The 21,453-nt window shown below is 48.0% G+C and overlaps 1 protein-coding gene across 2 annotated transcripts in view; it reads right to left on the bottom strand.

Annotated features, from left to right (window-relative positions):
• Window positions 1-602: 602 nt before the first annotated feature.
• Window positions 603-21,453, bottom strand: part of Sec14l2 (SEC14 like lipid binding 2) — a 31,882-nt gene continuing 11,031 nt past the window's right edge. The window contains exons 6-12 of one of the 2 annotated variants that reach the window (XM_004664066.3): window positions 19,706-19,801; window positions 19,498-19,558; window positions 18,616-18,699; window positions 14,104-14,210; window positions 13,885-14,024; window positions 13,579-13,748; window positions 603-2,036 (exon numbers count right to left, since the gene is read on the bottom strand). In XM_004664066.3, the coding sequence (XP_004664123.1) occupies window positions 1,906-2,036; window positions 13,579-13,748; window positions 13,885-14,024; window positions 14,104-14,210; window positions 18,616-18,699; window positions 19,498-19,558; window positions 19,706-19,801 (789 nt within the window). In that variant the 3' untranslated portion in view covers window positions 603-1,905. The remainder of the gene's footprint in view (window positions 2,037-13,578; window positions 13,749-13,884; window positions 14,025-14,103; window positions 14,211-18,615; window positions 18,700-19,497; window positions 19,559-19,705; window positions 19,802-21,453) is intronic. The other variant, XM_045132876.1, reaches the window with a different exon arrangement.

Here is a 21,453-nt window from a genome sequence, read left to right as displayed (position 1 = left end):
GGTTTGTAGATGGCCAGTAGAAATTAGCTTTTATCACCAACTGAGGACCCGAGAAAGGAAACAGCGGTTCCCTATCGAGGCCACCGTTTCCAGACAGTGTCTTTGTAGGATCCTATGGGGCTGTGGTAGGTCAGCGATTACCATATGGGGACTGTGCTGGATGAAAGGACGCAGAACTATCCCCAGCCCCAGCAACACCCGCAGGCCTGGAGCGGAATTAGGTGACGGTCCCTAACACCACGTGACTGCTCTCTCCCCGCCCCCTACCCTCCACCTTCGCACTCCGAGCCCACCGCAGACTCGTTGGTGCTGCGCACGAACCACCCGGCACGTAGAACACTCTGAAGGGGGCGGGGCTTCCGCCCTCACCGTGAAGTTGATCTGAATGCCCTGAGCAAAGATGGCGGACGGACCTTGGCTGAGCCAATCAGGAGGCAAGACGGTAGTTAGGGGCTGTCTCTCGGGGAAACGACACTAGTAGAGCGCTTCCGGGCATGCGGGAACCAGCTCCTTGCTCCGGAGGAGAGGGTGTTTAGCCGGCGACCTGAGGAGGTTTAGGGACGGCCAGGAAGCGAGCGGAGGACATTGAGCTGCACTCCCTGTGCACTGGACATTGCTTTATTCATTAGTGAACGTTGCTAACAAGCGTTGTAAACTGAGGTCAGGATGTCCTCCTGAGCGGTGGCGCCGGGGCTGGTGCAGCCACGGACTCTTCAGTCGCTTCGCAAAACCGCCAGGGCCTGGGTCCGCGGGAAAGGAAGTCCGCAAGGGCTTGGGGGAAGGGTCACCTGCCCGAGTTCTAGGCCGTCCACGACCTGGCTTTCATTGCAGGACGTGTGGGGTCAAGTGCCGAGGCTCTGATGTCGCCTGTGGCCGCCTCCGCCCCTGTCTCTGCGCTACGACTGCCCTACCTTTGGCCTCCTGCCCGGGCGACCCTTCCGTCCTGTGGCCACCTACGATCACGGGCACCCGTTATACACCTCCTACGGAGATGGGCCTGCCGAGGCCATGTTATGATTAACTCATGGCGGGCACCATGGGAAACTGACTGTGAAATGGCTTCTTGTGAATGCTGTCGCAGTGCCACCTTGTCTGGAATGATCACGTGGAGGGTTAGGGACCCTCCCAGCTGCCGTGGCACTTCCACAGCTGAGATCCCTGGAGGTAATTACCCTTGTGCTTTTGGGGGTTGTTGTGTTTGCATTGGGAAGCAGTGGCTGGGTACTAAAGTCCCAGGAAGCTCTGAGTTACTGGCGAGGATTAGTTTAATAAAAACAAAAAAGGCAAGCCAGCGAGGCCCCAGAGTTAGTGAAATTCTCTAGGGGGAGAGAGGGGCATGTTTGCTTTTCAGAGCTGTGCTGACTTGGGCCTCTCCTAAGATTTGGGGAAAGCCAAGAGATAACCCATTCTCATGATTAAAAAAAAAAAAAAAAAAAAAAGTTTGGAAGAGCCTCGGATCTGCACCGTAGCTGGCAGGCAGCCTGCCACATAGGCTGGGTACAATCACGAAGGTTTACTTCCTTGTGCATTTGGAAGCAAGTTCCTCTCCTGGAGCTGATTTCCCTGAGTGTTACACCCTAATCTCTCCCCCTCTTCCTGGTTGCCTCCACTGCCACTCCCCTCCCTGTCGTAATTGTCACGGGACAGGTGAAGTTGACAAGGCTTATAGGACAGACAGATCCTGTCATAGTGACCAGCCTCTGGGGATTCCTTAGTAATTTGAGAGGTAAGGAGACCCGCTCTAACTACCAATCCTCTTCTAATTCTCAAAGAAATCGCCCAGGTCCAGTCTGAAGTCTTCCTTCTAGCCTAGTTTCTTTGGGCTGCAGGGCTGTAGGAAAAATGACTGCTACAAAGAGACAGGAAGACGCCGAGAGACCCAGGCCTGCTTGTAGGAAGGAGACGTTATTTGGGGGTGACTTCCCCCAGCTGATTCATCTTCTCTTCTGCAGTTTTGTCTGGAAGCAGGACCTCCACAGTGAAACTGACCTTCTTGGCATGAATGAAGCTGTAGGTATTGTCAAACCGCAGGACATCTGGGGGAGCAGAAAACCAGACATGGAGGCTTTTCTGACAAGAGCTCAGGGATGGCGATAACGGTTGATGTTTATTTTTATTGACTGGACAGCACAGTGTGGTAGGTGATGTGGATGAGGGTAGCAAAAACAACAATAGTCTGACCTTCTGAAACTTACTAACAAGATGTTCACAGAAGTGCTGGAGAGGGGGCTGGAGAGATGGCTTAGTAGTTAAGGTGGTTGCCTGCAAAGCCTGAGGGCCCAGGTTTGATTCCCCAGGACCCACATAAGTCACATGGACCAGGGGCCCCATGTGTCTGGAGTTCATTTGCAGGGGCTGGAAGCACTGGCGTACTCATTCTCTCTATCTGCATCTGCCTTTTCCTCTCTCAAATAAATAAAATATTTTAAATATATATGTATGTATATATAAAGAAGTGCTGGAGAGATGTCTCAGTGATTAAAATGCTTGCCATGCAAACAAGAGTATCTGAGTTCAGAACCCAAGCTCCCACATAGAAAGCCAGACTTGGGCTGGCTACATGGCTCAGCAGTTAAGAACACTTCTGTACAAGCATGAGGGCCCAAGAAGGTCTGAGAGACTGCAAGTTGGATCCTTAGGACTCACATAAACAGGCATGGCCATGCATGTCTGTAACCCTAGTCCTGTGAAGAACACAGACCAGAGAATGGCTGGGACTCATTTATTTAAAAAGAAAAAAGTCTGGAGGGATGGTCTAGCAGTTAAGGCACTTGCCTGCAAAGCCTAAGGACCCAGGTTCAATTTCCCAGGACCCACATAAACCAGCTGCACAAGGCAGCACATGCATTGAGTTTGTTTGCAGTAGCTAGAGGCCCTGGCACATTCATTCCCTCTATATATCTGCCTCTTTCTCCCTCAAATAAGTAAATAAAAACTACAAGCTCCAGGCTGGGTGTGGTGGCGCACGCCTTTAATTGCAGCACTTGAGAGGCAGAGGTAGGGGGAGCGCCATGAATTCGAGACCACCCTGAGACTACATAGTGAATTCTGGGTCAGACCCTACCTTGAAAAAAAACAAAAAACCTACAAGCTCCAGGATCAATAAGACTCAAGTTAGGATGGCAGAAAAGCAATGTAGGGGACAACTATCATACCCTCTGGCCACCACAGGCAAATGCAGGGACAAGCTCATGGGCACATACACCACACACGCCATACCACATGCACCCGTGCATGTGTGCAAAAACAGAAAGCCACACAGTGGCAGGCCAGCCATACCTCCAGGAGAGAAGGAAGGCAGACACGGAGAACTCACCATGAGCCGGGTGGGGTGGCGCATTGGGAGGCAGAAGTAGGAGGATAGTTGTGAGTTCGAGGCCACCCTGATACTACATAGTGAATTCTGGGTCGGCCTGGGCTAGAGTGAGACCCTACCTCGAAAAACCAAAAAATAAGGGAGAGAGAGAGAGAACCCACCATGAAGCTTGGAGGCCAGCGGTGAACAACATGAGACCCTGCCTCAGAGAAGTTGAAAGGATGAACACCCAAACATTGTCCTCCAGCCTCCATAAGCACGCCTCCATATACACACGTGAACACAACACAGCACGTGTGCCCCACATGTGAGCACGCCTACACACACACACACTTGAATGTAAACACAATACGTGAGCCAGGGAGAAAAAAAATGATGATCATGGAATGGAAAATGTATGACACAAAATAGGCCAAACAAGGTAATGGGGGAAAAAAATCATATTTCTAATGGTTTGTAAGAAAAGGGTTCTGAGAGCTAGAGAGATGGCGTAGTGGTTAAGATGCTTGCCTGCAATTCGCCAGGACCCACATAAAGCCAGATGTACAAGGTGGCACATGCATCTGCAGTTGGAGTTTGTAGCAGCTAAAGGCTCTGGCATGCCCATTCTCTCTCCCTCTCAAAAAAAAAAAAAAAAAAAAAAAAAAAAAAAAAAGGCTGGAGAGATGGCTTAGCGGTTAAGCACTTGCCTGTGAAGCCTAAGGACCCCGGTTCAAGGCTCAGTTCCCCAGGACCCACGTTGTCCAGATGCACAAGGGGGTGCACATGTCTGGAGTTCGTTTGCAGCGGCTGAAAGCCCTGGCGCACCCATTCTCTCTCTCTCTCTCTTTCTCTTTCTCTCCCCCTCTTTCTCTCTCTGTCACGATCAAATAAATAAATAAATAAATAAATAAATAAATAAATAAATAAATAAATAAAATTTGTAAGGGTCTGAAAGCCAAAGTCAAGGCATTTTAACAGGCAGATCATGAGCCAGGCCAGACTTTGAAAGTAGTTGAAGTAATAATAGTGATAATAGTTCAGCATTAGCCCTGTTTTTTTTTTAAATGTATTTTTAATTATTATTTATTGCAAGCAAGGAGAGAGAGAAGAGAAAACATGTGTGCATGAGAGAAAGAATGGGCATGCCAAAGCCTCTAGCTATTGCAAACAAACTCCAGATGCATGTACCACCCTGTGCATCTGGCTTCACGTGGGTCCTGGAGAATGGAACCTGGGTTGTTAGGCTTTTGAGGCAAGAGCTTTAACCCCTGAGCCATCTCTTCAGTCCCATTAGTCCTGTTTTTTAGATTTTTGTTTGTTTTTATTTATTTATTTGAGAGCGACAGGCAGAGAGAAAGAGAGAGAGAAAGAATGGGTGAGCCAGGGCTTCCAGCCACTGCAAGCAAACTCCAGACACGTGCGCCCCCTTGTGCATCTGGATAACTTGGGTCTTGGGGAACTGAGCCTCGAACCGGGGTCCTTAGGCTTCACAGGCAAGCGCTTAACTGCTAAGCCATCTCTCCAGCCCCATTAGTCCTATTTTTTATGAAATAAATGGGAGATTTTGTGTCACACTGTGTGGGTGGAAATGGAGCTAGAATTTTCCTCTGATCCTGTCTGACTTGGGCCCTAGGAAGCCTAGCCCTGTTCAGTTTCTAACAAAAGGTAAAGTGTGCCAAACTTCTGAAGCAGAAATTAATCCTGCAGAAAGATAAATGGGACAAGGGTGCTCATTGGATGCCTGCTCCTAATATTAAAAGGATGAGATGTTCAAAGAATAATTGCTTAAGCAGTCTGTTGTAATCCATTTGATGGGAGACTGTTCTGATGCAAAAAGAAAGCTTGGGGGGCTAGAGAAATGACTCAGCACTTAAGGTGCTTGCCCGCAAAGCCTGACGACCTGGGTTCAATTCCCTAGTACCCATGTAAAGCCAGATGCACAGGGTGGCACATGCATCTGGAGTTTGTTTGCAGCAGCTAGAAGCCCTGGCATGCCCATTCTGCCTCTTTTCCTCCCTCCCTCTCTCCTTGCAAATAAATAAATTAATCAAACATTTTTAGAAAGAAAGCTTGGGCTAGAGAGATGGTTTAGCAATTAAGACACTTGCCTGCAAAGCCCAAGGGCCCAGGTTCGATTCCCCAGAACCCATGTAATCCAGATGCTCAAAGGTGGCACATATATCTGGAGTTCATTTACAGTGGCTGGAGGCCCTGGTGTGCCCATTCTCTGCTCTATCTGCCTCTTTCTCCCCCTCTCACAAATAAATTTATAGCTGGACATAGTGACACACATACAAAATTCCAACACTTATGAGGCTGAGGCAGAATTTCAAGACCAGACTGGGTTGCATCTAGGGAAGAAGGAGACGGGGGATGAGCTTCATAAAATGATTGAGGAAAATCTCTGAGATGTGTCCTGAGCCAAAGTAAGCTAAAGATTTGTCTGCAACATTTTTGCGCAACATTTTTGTGTATATATATGTATGTATGTGTGTGTATACACACACACACACACACACACACGTATATGCTTTTTGTCTATCTCCACTTACACATTCTCTTATATAATACCACTAAGTTTGATAGTGTCCCAAAGGGTAAGTTTTTTCTCAAACCCTGTGGTGAGTTTTATCATTTCAAACATCCACCAAATGACAGGCACCGTTCTTTGAGTATATCCATACGCATGTACCTTCCCTGCATATATGGAAAGCTGGTGTTTCTGGAGGGATGGAAAGCACTTGGTAGGATAACAGACAAGACCGTTAGCAGTGATTCACTCTGGGAAGAGGACCTAGACATGAAGTTGGCACGGAAAGCTTTCAAGCCTTGGCAACTGAACAGACTCGCTTTTAATCTAACCCCATTTCTTTGAGAAGTTGTTCCATTTCAGTCAAATGCCCCTTCAAGAGAAGCATGCATGGAAACAAAAACATTAGCTTTGCCCTTTCCTGTGCTAGACTTCTCTTGCTTTTCCCAGCAAGAAAATGATAAATAACTGTATGTATCCTAAAACTTGACCTTTTCCTGATCCTGGACAAAATGCATAGCTTAAAGACCGACAGTCCACATAACACCTGCTCCTTCCTGGCATGAAGTGTCAGTCACCTATTTTCTCCCCTAGTGTTTATGAGCTCCCCTGCCATAGGCTTTTTTGGGGGGGGTATTTTTCAAGGCAGGGTCTCACTCTAGCCAGGCTGACTGGGAACTCACTCTATAGTACCATGCTGACATTGAATTCACAGTGATCCTCCTCCTCTCGTCCCAAGTGCTGGGATTAAAGGCATGCACCACCGCGCCCAGTCATCTATCTCCTGCCTGTACCAGAGGTCCTGAAGGACCCCACTGTCCCTTCCCCTCTGCCCTGGATGACAAGACCTTGGCAACCAGGGCCCATGGTGCTTCAATTTCCTCGGACCACAAGTAAGATGGCTCTGCCCAGCAAGATATTCTGTTCCCAGCATCAAATAAGAGCTTGAGGGGCTGGGGAGATGGCTCAGTGGTTAAAGGTGTTTGAAGGTGCTTACTTGCAAAGCCAGCTGGAGTCAGGTTCAATTCCCCTGCCACCCATGTAAAGCCGAAAGGGCATTTGCAGCAGCAACCGACCCTGGTGTTCCTATACATGCAAATAATTATATTTATTTATTTATTTAATTTATTTATTTTGGGTTTTTTTTTTATTGAGGTAGGGTCTCACTCTAGCCCAGGCTGACCTGAAATTCATTATGTAGTCTCAGGGTAGCCTCGAACTCACAGCAATCCTCCTACCTCTGCCTCCTGAGTGCTGGGATTAAAGGCGTGCGCCACCACGCCTGGCCCTATAAGATAATTTTTAAGTAGAAGAACTTGAGAGGCACAGGGATTCAGTTTGACATTAGTCACTTATCTACAGGCTCAAAGAACCCCTAGAGATCCTTCAGCCTAGTGCTTGTTGGCTTTTGTTGAATATCTGGCCCCCTTGGGAATCTGAAGGCTGCAAACAATGGAGCCCATCATAGACCCTCTGGGCATTGGATCCCAGTGGGAAAGAACCTATTCTGAGGAGAAGTGGGGTAGCAGGTGTCATCTGGCCCTCTCATTTATATAATGAATATATACACATTTTTTTTCCAGGACTGTGGCTGGAGTTCAGTGAGAGAGCACTTGCCTGATGTGTGAAGCCCTGGTTTGATCTTAGCGTTTCAAAAGAGTTATTTCCATACATATATTTGAGAGAGAGAAAGAGGCAGAGAGAGAGTCCGTGAAAGGGAGAGAATGGGTGCGCTAGGGCAAACAAACTCCAGGCGCATGCACCCCCTTGTACATCTGGCTTACGTGGGCCCTGGAGAATCGAACTGGGATCCTTTGGCTTTGAAGGCAAATGCCTTGACAGCTAAGCCATCTCTCCAGCCTCAAATTATTTCCCTTTTATGTTACGGAAAGATGATGTTGATCTTTTCTTTTTTACCGAGGTAGGGTCTCACTCTAGCCCAGGCTGACCTAGAATTCACTCCATATTCTCAGGGTGGCCTCGAACTCACAGTGATCCTCCTACCTCTGCCTTCCGAGTGCTGGGATTAAAGGTGTGCATCACCACGCCCGGCTTGATGATGTTGATTTTTAAACTATGTGCCTAGGTGGGTTACACTGCCTATGAATTTTATTTCAGAAGAGCAATGGATGGAGGCAGTAGACACTATTTGTTATAAAAGAGAAGCTTGGACTTTAGGACTCAAAATTGCTGCTCTAGGGAGTCCATGGGCCTCTGATGATGATCTGCTTTAACCCACTTCCCTCATTTTATGGAGAAGGAAATCCAGCTCCCGTCTTTAGAGACACCTGCTCTGAACACTTGGAGAGCTGGCGGCAAAGCTAGACTTCCTCAGCAAGCAGGCCACCAGGCCTCTCTCCACCCCAACACTGTCTAACGCCTTCCTAAGGTGTTTCAGGTCTTCAGACCACATTGTACTTCCTGTGAAGTCTTCCTATTCCTGGTTGAGCATTCCACACCCAGTAGGTCCTCAGTAAACATTAGGTGGAAAGAAAAAGGTGAAATCAGTTCAAACCTGGACAAGCACGTGGATAAGGGCCAGACAAGCTAATGCGCTGCTGTCCACCTGCGGGCTTCATTTCTCTAGTTAGTGACGGCTCCACCTTGCAAAAGGCTGTCTAGTCCCCAGAGGCATTGACCCCAACACACACACACAGCAGTGAATTTGTAACCTAATCCTGGGATCTCCAGGTTCCTTCTAAATTTAGCCCTAGCACCCAGATGACAGCTAATCCCACCTCACTGCCTTCACACCTGAGAAGGGGGGGTCAATGTCATGGCCTGACTATGCCTTTTAAGAAGGGCCAGCAAGTAGGTAACAGGTAGGTAAGGCTCCTGTGGGAAAGAGATCCAAGTGGAGTTAAAGTTAATTCAGGATTAGCAGACCTGAGCCTGGTTTAAAGATTCACAGTCCCTTCTCAGGCTGCGTCATTCATCCTTCAGATACAAAGATATGAATGGGTTAGGGCTCTCCAACTGGCTCCGTGATCTTGCAGAAAGTCTGGTCTGGGGATCTACTCTCTTTGACCACATCAAAAACAGAAGTCCAGGGCTGGAAAAAATAGCTTTGCAGTTAAGGCGCTTGCCTGTGAACTCTAAGGACCCTGGTTTGATTCCCCAGTACCCACATTAGCCAGATGCACAAGGTGGTGCATGCATCTGGAGTTCCTTTGCAGTGGCTAGGGGCCCTGGTATGCCCATTCTTTATCTGACCCTCCTACTTCAGCCTCCCAAGTGCTGGGATTAAAGATGTGTACCACCATGCCAGGCTAAATAATTTTTTTTTTCTTTTTCAAGGTAAGGTTTCACTCTAGCCCAGGCTGACCTGGAATTCACTCTGTAGTCTCAGGTTGGCCTTGAACTCCTGGTGATCCTTCTACCTCTGCCTCCCAAGTGCTGGGATTAAAGGTGTGCACCACCAGACCCGGCTAAATTTAAAAAAAAAAAAAAGACAGAAGTCCATATCTTTTCTTCCTACTTCTGGTGCTTGTAACCACTGAGCCATCGCCACCGCCCCAAGACATCCTTTCCTTTTCCCTTTCCTTTCTTTCTTCTTCCTCCCTTCCTCCTTTCCTCTCTTTCTTCTTTTTGTTTTTTGTTTAAATATTTTTATTTATTTATTTGAAAGTGACAGACAGAGGGAGAGAGACAATGGGCACGCCAGGGCCTCCAGCAACTGGAAATGAACCCCAGGTGTGTGCGCCCCTTGTGCATCTGGCTAACATGGGTCCTGGGGAATCGAGCCTCGAACCGGGGTCCTTAGGCTTCACAGGCAAGTGCTTAACTGCTAAGCCATCTCTCCAGGCCTCTTTTGGTTTTTTGAGGTAGGGTCTTACTCTAGCCCAGGCTGACCTGGAATTCACTATGTAGTCTAGTAAACTGGCCTCAAACTCACAGCAATCCTCCTACTTCTGCCTCCCCAGTGCTGGGATTAAAGATGCACACCACCACCCCCAGTGAGGCTAACTTTTCTATACCTGTTCTCACATCCTTAAAGGAAAAGTGAAGCTTGTAGGCATGATGTGCTGTATCTTCTGTGGGTGACAAAATCTGGGCTGGGCTGGGCTACGAAGCCTTGTTCTTGCTGAAGCACATAGTATATGCCAGCTCCTGGTACCTGGCTGCTCATTAAGAAGAATGCCCACCGCCCCGCTCCACACCAACCTGGAGCCAGACTGTGCCACAAACCAACCATCTGTGGGGAGGGGCAGTAGGAACTGCAGGCTGCTGGGATGAAAGCAGACATCTGTGGGGTAGCGCAGATGCCCAGGCAGTGCTGCCTCAGAAACAGGGACCCAGGGCTTCTCATGACAACCTCCAGGGTAGTAGCCCTGCTCCCCCACTCATCCTAATGATAATAATGGCAGCCCCAGGAATGGACTGAGTGCGTGTTCTATGCCTTGAATTATGCCAACTGCCTCACAGAGCTTATCACATGTAATCTGGTCTGTAAAATGCCAGTTACAGCAATACAAAAACAGACTCAGCGAGGTTAAGTCACTTGCCTAAGGTCACGTGCCTAATCAGCAGACAAGTCGGCTTCTGGTCTAGGCATAAAGCCCTTGCTCTCCCCGTTTTTCACCTTTAGCCCCTTGGCTCTGTCAGAAAGGAAACTGAAGATTTGGCTGGCTTTGTTATAGGCTTATGTGTGCACCTTTTCTGCTTACAAATGTCATATACTAGCCAGGCGTGGTGGCGCACCCTTTAATCCCAGCACTCAGGAGGCAGAGGTAGGAGGATCGCTGTGAGGTTTGGCCGCCCTGAGACTACATAGTGAATTCCAGGTCAGCCTTGACTAGAGTGAGACCCTACCTCAAAAAACCACAAGAAAAGAAAGGAATGTAGTATAGTGCCATTGTAAAATACATTTGCAGAATAGAAGAAAAAAAAAAAACCTAGGAGCTAGTGACATGGCACAGTGGTAAGAGGGCTTGCTTGGGCAAGTGTGAGGCCAACCCTGAGCACGCAGGGGAGAAGCCAGGGGTGGCTTGCATGCCCGAGCAGGACGAAGACAGCATTGCTGGGCTCCCTGGTCAGCCATCTGACTAGAAAATGGCCAGCTCCAGCTCCAGTGAGCGCCGCCAAGGAAATAAGACAGAAGAGTGCAGCTGGAGACAGGGCTTACCAGTCAGGTGCTTGCCTGCAAAGCCAAAGGACCCAGGTTCGATTCCCAGAACCCACAGAAGCCAGATGCACAAGGTACATATGTCTGGAGTTCGTTTGCAACTATTGGAGGCCCTAGCAACCCTTTCTCTGTCTCTTTCAAATAAAAAGATTAAGCCGGGCATGGTGGCGCATGCCTTTAATCCCAGTATTCGGGAGGCAGTGGTAGAAGGATCGCTGTGAGTTTGAGGCCACCCTGAGATGACATAGTGAATTCCAGGTAGCCTGAGCTAAAGTAAGACCCTACCTCAAAAAAAAAAAATTCAAAAAAAAGGTAGAGCAAAGCATGGCAGCGTACGCCTTTCATCCCAGCACTAGGAAGGCAGAGGCAGGAGAATCACCAAGAGCTCAAGGCCACCTTGAGACTACATAGTGAATTCCAGGTCAGACTGGGCTAGAGCAAAACACTACCTTGAAAAAAAAATTAAGCTGGGGCTGGAGAAATGGCTCAGCAATGCAGTGGCAGGAGGTCCTGGTATGCCCGTTCTCTCTCTCTCTTTCCTCTATACCTCTCTCTGCTTGCAAATAAATAAAAGGATTTTTTATTTCGAGGTAGGGTCTCACTTTAGCTCAGGCTGACCTGGAATTCACTATGTCGTCTCAGAGTGGCCTCGAGCTCATGGCAATCCTCCTACCTCTACCTCCCAAGTGCTGGGACTAAAGGCATGCACCACCACACCCTGGTCAATAAAAGCATTAAAAAAAAAAAGATAGAAGGGGCTGGAGGGGATGGCTTAGCTGCTAAGGCGTTTGCCTGCAAAGCCAACAAGGACCCAGGTTCAATTCCTCAGGACTCACGTTAGCCAGATGCACAAGGGGACATACACGTCTGGAGTTCATTTGCAGTGGCTAGAGGCCCTGATATGCCCATTTTCTCTCTCTCTCTCTCCCTCCTTCCCTCCCTCCCTCTTTCTCTGTCAAATAAGTAATTAAATAAAAAAAAAATTTTAAAGATAGAAGAGTGATAGTACACGCCTGACATTCTTCTCTGGCCTCCATATATATGTGTATGGGGCCCATGCATCTGCACACACACACACATGCGTACACTACACACATACATGGTGAAAATCAAATAGAAAAAATAATGAAGGCTCTCTATAAGTATCCTGTCACCTCAGAGTTACTATTGGGGTTACTATAGATTTCCAAGAATTCCTGTCTACATATACTGCTTTCAGCCAAAGACATTTTGCTGTGTCTCATGTTTATTTAACATTTATTAGACATCTTACTGCCACCCTGAGACTACATAGTGAATTCCAGGGCAGCCTGGGCTACTGCGAGACCCTACTTTAAAAAAAAAAAAAAAAAAGACATCTTACTTGTCAGTATATTCTCTTTAATGACTACATGGGATTCCGCTGTCTAATTTATATAATTTATATTTGTATAGTATATAATTTATATAATTCAACAGGACCTTCGTATGTCCATTTGGCTTATTGCTAGTTTTACAGGCTGTTGGGAACATCCTTGTTCCTTTCTATCTTTGTCTTTGTGCAAATGTTTCTGTAGGATACATTTCTAGAAATGGAACTGCTGAGTCTGAGGCCATTTTAATCAATATTACAAAGTAAGCGAGGCTGAGCGCTTTTTCAAATGCCATTTGCCATTCTTATTTCTTCATGAGTAAACTGCCTCCTCACCTTCTGTGCCTGCTTTCTGGTCCATCTGGGAGTGAGTGATGCTCAGAGGGGTCAAGGCTGGGCGCTTTTCAGCACACGACTCCTCACGGGATCCCTACACCCACCCAGCCGGTTCTGCCTCTCTGACCTTTGCAGGAGGACATTCCCCAAGAAATGTCTGGACACTATCACAGGCCTACTTACACTTGGACCCACAAGCAGACTTTATTTCTTTTCTTTTAAGACTAGGTCTCTCTAGGGCTGAAAAGATGGCTCAGCAGTTAAAGGCACTTGCTTGCAAAGCCTGATGGCCTGTTTAGTTCCCCAGTACGCACATAAAGCCAGATGCACAAAGTGGTGCATGAGTTTGGAGTTCCTCTCTTTCTCTCTCTCTCTCTCCTTGTAAATAAATAAATACATAACTATTTATGACAAGGTTTCTCTGTAGCTCAGGCTGGCCTCAAACTTGTGATCTTGCCTCAGCCTTCCCAATGCTAGGATTGCAACGTGGGCCACCATGCCAACTTCCCAAAAGCACATGTCCTAAATCCCGTGGCGCACACCTTTAATCCCAGCACTTGGGAGACAGAGGTAGGAGGATCGCTGTGAGTCCGAGGCAACTCTGAGACTACATAGTAATTCCAGGTCACCTGGGCCATACAGTAAGACCCTACCTTGAGATACCAAAACAAAATCCCTGTGCTCACCTGTCACTATGACCCCACCTATACCTGGGAGTACCAGGTCAGAGTCCCATCCTGCTGTTGATATCTGGGTCGCCTTCAGCAAGTCAGTGCTCCTCTTCAAGCCTAGTTTCCTCATCTGTTGGCAGGAGAGATGGCCTGACAGAGTTTCCCTTCCTATTCTAACAGTGTGAGAGGTTTAGTCCATGGAGAAAGAGGGGCGTCACACACAGAAAGGTGGCAGGCTTCAAGCCCTGCCAAGACTGAGATACTTACAGATGCCCGGATCGCTGCAGGTGAGGGTCCCGTCCTCAGGGACCATGTGGGAGTTGTACCTCTGGCTGGGCAACACCTCTGTCATCTCCCCTGCCCGCTGCCGCTCCCCCATCTTGGTCTTCAGGAAAATACCAAAACCAACATCTGACCCCTCTGACATAAACTGCCACCTGCAGAGACATCCACCCGTTTAGACATGGCTCCATCTCTATGGGCATCTCTGGCAACAGGACTTCTCGCGCCCCGGCCCACCCACTGCCACCTACAGAAGAAAGGTTCCGGTCCCCTGGAAGGGCCTGGCCCTACCTGAGGACGCAGCCGGGGAAGAGGATCTCATACTCCACTTGATGGGAGGAGCCGCGGGAGATCTGCACGCTGTGCTCATATTGCTGCCTCACCTGGTCTCGCACGTAATACTTCTTGGGGATGTCGCCCCCGTAGTTGATCTAGAAGCAGACCGCGAACTGAGCTGGGCGGTACGCCCGAGCAAGGACTCCCTGCTCACCTCTGCCTGGCGGCCCGTACCTTGGATATGCACTTGGGGTTTCCGTCAGGATCAGTCATGGTCCCCCCATACGCCACAGGCAACTGGTCAGGGCTGATGTATTTGAGTAAAACCTCCTTCCAGTTTGCTGGCAGGAAAGAGAAGGACAGAGAGACATGTCACTTGGTAGGATTTCAGCCCCTGTTGATTGACACTAATAAGATAGGGAAGGAAAAAAAAAAAAAAAACTTCTCTTCCTTCTCCTCTAAGCAAAAAAAAAAAAAAAAAAAAAAAAAGGTTGGAGAGATGGCTTAGTGGTTAAGCACTTGCTTGTGAAGCTTAAGGACCCCAGTTCGAGGCTCGATTCCCCAGTACCCATGTGAGTCAGATGCACAAGGTGATGCATCATGCATCTGGAGTTCGTTTGCAGTGGCTGGAGGCCCTGATGTGCCCATTCTCTTTCTCTCCCTCTCTCTCTCTCTCTCTCTGCCTCTCTCAAATATATAAATAAAAATAACAAAAAAAAAGTGGGGGGAGAGGAACATGCATATCTGTACCAAGGAGGTTGAGGCAGGAGGACCTTAAGTTGAAAGGCCAGACTGGACTCCATAGTAAAACCCTGTCTCAGATTTTAAAAAAAAGAGGAGGCTGGGTTGGAGAGATGGCTTAGTGGTTAAGGCATTTGCCTGCAAAGCCAGAGGACTCAGGTTTGATTCCCCAGTAACCATGTAAAGCCAGATGCACAAGGTGGCGCATGTGTCTGGAGTTTGTTTGCAGTGGCTAGAGGCCCTGGCGTGTCCATTCTCTCCCTCTCTTTCTCTCCTTCCTCTCTTAATAAACAAAATGCTTGGGCTGGAGAAACGGCTTAGCGGTTAAGGCTCTTGCCTGCAAAGCCAAAGGACCCAGGTTTGATTCACCAGGACCCACGTATGCCAGATGCACAAGGGGGCGCATGCATCTAGAGTTCGGTTGCAGTGACTGGAGGCCCTGGTGTGCCCATTCTCTCTCTCTTTCTGCCTATTTCTCTCACACAAATAAATAAATAAAAATTTAAAAAATAAATATAATATTTTTTTAAAGAGCATGATGATTCACACACAGTACTGCAAGGGGGTAGGAAGAGCCATCACCCAGAGGATGGTGCTGCCTGAACCAGGAAACAGAAACCTGGCTTGCTGTTGCCATGGCCTCTGACCAGCTCAGTGGCCTTAGGAAACCACTTCACTCTGCATTAGATCTTCCTGCTGCACAGGGTGATGAAGAAATTGAAATAAACTAAGTATACTTGAGAGGTACCCTAATATGTACTAAGGTAGCCTAAATATGTTGTTTTTATTTACTTATGAAAGAGAGAGAGAATGGGTGCAACGGGGCCTCTAGCCACTACAAATGAACTCCAGACACATGTGCCACCATGTGCATCTGGCTTTCGTGGGTACTGGGGAAGTGAACCTGAGTCCTTAGGCTTTGCAGCTAAATAACTTAACAGCTAAGACATCTCTCTAGCCTTCTTTTTACATATTTTTATTTATTTACTTGAGAGAGAGAGATGGGGAAAGAGAGTGAGAGAGAATGGGCACACCAGAGCCTCTTGCCTCTTCAAACTCCTGACACATGTGCCACTTTGTGCATCTGGCTTTGTGTGGGTGCTGGGGAATGGAACACTAGCCTGGCAGGCTTTGCAAGCAAGTGCCTTTAACCACTGAGACATCTTCCCAGCCCTTGAATGGCCTCTTAAGTGGGTTCACTTGGCTTTACCCTAGCCAATCTCACTTCTACTCTTGTTGTTTGGGGCTGCTCGGCTGCTTTCTGTAATCAAATCCTCTCCTAGAAGTTGATTATATATACTATGTATATATAATTATATGTATGCAATTATGTATATATATTATCTAATGCTGAGAACCAGTCCATGAGTCCAGTTTCATAAAGAAATACCAGCTAAGTACAATATACTGGAAACCATTCCATGCTGACCTTCCCATTGGCAAGAAGCTCCAAACTACAGGGGACAGCCCAGTGTCCCCTGCACTATTGGCTGAAACCCTGAAGACAGTTCAAGTCTACAGGCCTGAGATGTTTCAGGACCCAAGATCCTACGACTCCTGGAAACACCACGCCTGTAGCCTTGACCTGATATCATCGGCATTGCTAAGCTCTACTGAGCAGTCTGGACTGAGTTTCATTTCTTTGTTGAAGATCCAGTTCCTAGCCCCGGGCAGGTTTGGTTGAAAGAGCTTTAGGTGTGGGTAGGAGAACAGACTGAACCTCCTCCATAGCTCTGCTGCCAGGAAACCAAACCATCTCATGATCATGGTGGGTGGTAGTAGCAGAAAAAATTAAAACCAGGCTGGTATAGAAGTTGTCAATTTAAAAAGAAAAAAAAAAAAAAGCTGGAGAGAGAGCTCCACGGTTAAGGCGCTTGCCTGCAAAGCCTAATGACCCTTGTTTGATTTCCCAGGACCCACGTAAGCCAGATGCACTAAGTGGCACATGCACGTGGAGTTTGTTTGCAGCACCTAGAGGTCCTGGCATGTCACTATTCATTCATTCATCCTCATCCTCATTCATACTCACTCCCCCCTTGCAAATATATATATATTTTTTTCTTTTTCTTTTTTTTTGGAGGTAGGGTTTCACTCTAACTCAGGCTGACCTAGAATTCACTACATAGTCTCAGGGTGGTCTCGAGCTCATGGTGGTCCTCCTACCTCTGCCTCCCGAGTGCTGGGATTAAAGGTATGCGCCACAACGCCTAGCTAAAAAATATTTATTTTTATTTATTACCTTTTCCCCAGTTCCTGCTTGCAACATTCTTCACATGGACCACGGCAATGGCACACGAACTGCTATCTGCCCTGCACAATCTTGCCAGTTCCGTGTCTCAGTTCAAACTCTGATTGTGGTGACTCCCCTGCCAAGAGCTTGTTTGTTTCCCAGTGGCCTGTAGAGTCATGCCCCAGCTTCTCGACATGGTGCCCTGGATTTTTTCTCCAGCTTCATCTCTCTCTGCGCCTCGCCTCATACTCCGTGACAACTGCCCGTGTCACCCTGAAGGAGGGCTTTGCTGGGTGTTCCTCTTTCATTCTTTCTTTCTTTTTTTTTTTTTTTTTTTTGGTTTTTCGAGGTAGAGTCACACTCTAGTCCAGGCTGACCTGGAATTCACTATGAGGTCTCAGGGTGGCCTTGAAGTCATGGCGATCTTCCTACCTCTGCCTCCTGAGTGCTGGGATTAAAGGCATGCACCACCATGCCCGGCTCTTATTTTATTTTTATTTATTTGACAGAGAAAGAGGGAGAGAGAGAGAGAGAGAGAATGGGCATGCCAGGGCCTCCAGCCACTGCAAGCGAACTCCAGATGCATGTGCCCCTTGGTGCATCTGGCTAACGTGGGTCCTGGGGAATCGAACCAGGGTCCTTTGGCTCTGCAGGCAAACGCCTTAACTGCTAAGCCCAGGTGTTGCTCTTTTCTGTCAAGCAGCTTCCTACTTGAGTGCATGGGACTGACTCTTGCTTATCCTGTATGGGGTTTAGGCAGGCACCACTGTGGGGGGGATGTGTGTCCCCTGGCTCTACACCCTGTGGTTTCCCTTTGCTTCCTTTTGTCATGTCATGCTGATAGGCATCTGTTTGTTTCCCTCCCAGAGAGCTGTTCAAGAAACTTAGCCCTGGGCCTGGCGCTTATGGGAGTGGAGCCACTCATTTGCCTCCAACTGACCTCCGTGATGCCATCTTCTCAATCAATGACCTTTCTAGTGCCCTAGTGCCTTCAAGCTTTTTTTTTTTAGGCAAGGTCTCACTCTAGCCCAGGCCAAACTAGAACTCACTCTATAGTCCTCGCTGGCTTCAAACTCCCTCCCGATGATCCTCTTACCTCAGCATCCCAAGTGGCATGTGCCACCACACCTGGCTTACTTTACAGCTTTCTCTCTCCGTAAGCCCCTTAAAGATAAGGACTGCAGCCGGGCGTGGTGGCGCACGCCTTTCATCCCAGCACTCGGGAGGCACAGGTAGGAGGATCGTTGTGAGTTCGAGGCCACCCTGAGACTACAGAGTGAATTCCAGGTCAGCCTGGGCTAGGGTGAGACTCTACCTTGAAAAAAAAAAAAGATAAGGACTGCAGCTGGAGGATTCATCTTTAAAACTACAATGGTAGGTGACCCCAGTGCTTGCTTCAAGAGTATCCAAGAAAAATGTCTTTATTTGCCAGGTGTGGTGGCGCATAACTTTAATCCCAGCACTCGGGAGGCACAGGTAGGATCAAGGCCACTCCGAAACTACACAGTGAATTCCAGGTCAGACTGGGCAAGAGCAAGACCCTACCTTGAAAAACCAAAACAAAGAGGAGGAGGAGGATGGAGAGGGGGAAGAGGAAGAAAAGGAATAGAAAATAGACAGGAAGGCCCAGTTCTGCCCCACTTGCCCCCTGGGCCCAAACTACCATAAACCAGAAGAGAAGCCTTCGGCCTGGTGGCTATAACCATGCTTCTAAAGCCAGCACTTAATGTGGTCCACACGCCAGTCTAGAGTTGAGAAGAGTCTGGGCCACTTACCTCCTAGGACCATAATCTTCTTACGAGTGTCCTCACTCAGGAAGGGCTTGATAAGGTTATAGGCCACAGGAAACAGCTTAGGGGCTGGAGAAAGAGACCAGGCCATGTGTCAGTCAGTCCCTAAAAAGGTGTCATGTACCACCCACCTCTCTATAGCACCTCCATCCCATGTCAACACATATGTTCCCTAGTGCTATACCTGAAACAGCCCTGGATGCAAAGCTCAGCCTGGTTTGTTTGAGGCTCAATTCCCCATCTATATGATGGGTATGCCCAAAAGATCTACTGTGGCATCACCCACCCACATCCTGTGAACTGTAAAGCATTTGTCCATGTCAAGGCCAAGGTCAGACTCCTGAGTATGTCTTTAGGTGCCTCCTTTGGCTCACTACTTCACTCAGTCTTCCCTCAAGAAATATTTGGGGGGATGCTGGACATGGTGGCCCACACCTTTAATCCCAGCACTCAGGAGGTAGAGATAGGAGGATCACTGTGAGTTCGAGGCCACCCTGAGACTAGAGAGTGAATTCCAGGTCAGCCTGAACTAGAACAAGACCCTACCTTAGAAAACAAAAAACAAAAACAACAACAACAAAAGAACAGCAAAGAAAAGAAATATTTGGGGGCTGGAGAGATGACTCAGCAGTTAAGCTGATGCTTACAAAGCTTGAGGGCCCAGGTTCAATTCCCCAGTACCCACATGAAGCCAGATGCACAAAGTGGCGCATGCATCTGGAGTTCGTTTACAGTACCAGGAGGTCCTGGCACGCCCATTCTCTCTCTCCTTACAAATAAATAAAACTTAAATTAAGAAAAAATAGAAAAGGAATATTTTGGGCACCTATTCCCATTTGGCTTCATTACCAGAAACTCCCAACTTACCTTTAACAACAAACAGATGCTTCAGTGTCTCGGGATAATTTTCCTCAAACATGCAGAGAAACTGTGGAGGCAAAATGGCTCTAGTTCCAGCAGACTCAGGCCATTGTGCCAGGCAGACAGGACCTGAGATCTGCACTGGCCTGCTCCCATCCCCTGGGCCAGCCTAGCCGAGGAGGACCCTCTTGCTTCTGCTCCTCTTGCCCCTCACCTCTCCATAGGCTTCCACTGCAGGTTTCCAGAGATGCTTGAGGCCAAGCCCTTCACAGTCATAAATCATGGTGAGGGTCTCTATTTTCTTCCCCAGCTGCAGGGGACAGACAGACAGACAGCAGGAAGTCATGCAACGCTGCTCCACTGTGTACTCCAAGCCCAGCACGGTTTACACCAAGCATGCAAAGTGACCAGGTCAGACCCACTCTGGACCCAAGGCGCTCCAAATGGGCATCATCGACCCAGGCCTTAGTTCTGTGACCCTGGCAAACATTTACCAGATGTTTTCATCTGGTAAACTCAATCTAGGTCACATCTGAGGTCCCCTCCCTCTTACAGGTTTGCCTGGTAGCCACCTCCTCTGAGTCACAGTGTGCCTTGTGCACAGCACCCAGATGGCACCTGGGCCTGAGCCACTTCTCCCTCGGGCACAGAAGCTTCTGTCCAACCTAAGACGTAAGGGTGTATTCAGGTTAAGCCCCCCTGTGTCCCCAGCCCCTCAGGGGTCTCTGCACCCAGTAGATACTCTGCGAACGTTTATACACGGCAGTGCTGAAATGTCCCCAAGCTTTAACACATCCTTTGCAAGTGCTGGGAGGACGAAAGGCAAGGAGGTCATGTGGCAATTCCAGCTTGTTCCTCAGTCTTTTCCTTAGCAAGGAGATACTCTATCCTGGTCTCTTGCCAATCCACTTGAAGGGTCTTGGAATCTGAGCTCATCTACACCACGGGTCCTTCAATATTTGTCCAAAGGTGGTTGGTCCATAAGATTTCACCAGTCTTCACATAAATAAGAGAAATAACAATAACCTTCCCACTTGCCCTTCCTTTCTCTCTCTTCAAATCTTTCTTTATTCCAAGCCGGGTGTGGTGGCACATACCTTTTATCCCAGCACTGGGGAGGCACAGGTAGGAGGATCCCATGAGCTCGAGGCCATCTTGAGACTACATAGTGAATTCCAGGTCAATCTGGGCTAAAATAGGATCCTACCTTGAAAAAAAAAAATCTTTCTTTATTCCTTCCTTCGTTCTTCCTTTCTCCCCCCCCCCCTGCCTTTTTTTTTTTGAGGTAGGGTTTCACTCTAGCCCAGGCGGACCTAGAATTCATTCTGTATTCTCAGGGTGGCCTCGAACTCTCAGAGATCCTCCTACCTCTACCTCCTGAGTGCTGGGCTTAAAGGTGTGCACCACCATGCCCGGTTCCTTTCTCCCTTTCTTGTGCTGGGCATAAAACTCAGGTTTTGACTAGTGCTAGAAAACTGTATGCCACTGAACTAGTCTTTGTGAATTTTTTAGTTTCTTTTTTTTATTTAAAAAAATTTTTATTTGAGGTAGGGTCTTCACTCTAGCCCAGGCTGACCTAAAATTCACTATGTAGTCTCAGGGTGGCCTCATGGCAATCATCCAAGTGCTGGGATGAAAAGCGAGAGCCACCACGCCCGACTTTATTTCTAAATATTTTAATTTATTTATTTGGCAGAGAGAGAATATGGGCATGCCAGCACCTTTTTGCCACCGCAAACAAATTCCAGTTGTATGTATCACTTTGTGCGTCTAGCTTTCCGTGGGTACTCGGGAATTGAACCCTGGGCTGGCAGGCTTTTCAGGCAATCAGCTTTAGCCGCTGAGCCATCTCCTACCCTCGGTTTCTTTTTTCAGGGTTTCTCTGTGTAGTCCAGGTTGGCTTCAAACTCAAGATCCTCTTGCCTCAAACTCCTGAGTGCTAAGATTACAGGTGTATACCGC

Source organism: Jaculus jaculus, chromosome 13 (assembly GCF_020740685.1).
Source record: "Jaculus jaculus isolate mJacJac1 chromosome 13, mJacJac1.mat.Y.cur, whole genome shotgun sequence".
Lineage (NCBI taxonomy): Eukaryota > Metazoa > Chordata > Mammalia > Rodentia > Dipodidae > Jaculus > Jaculus jaculus.
The sequence above is the reverse complement of the archived record's forward strand: the minus strand, read 5'-3'. Positions and strand labels throughout refer to the sequence as shown.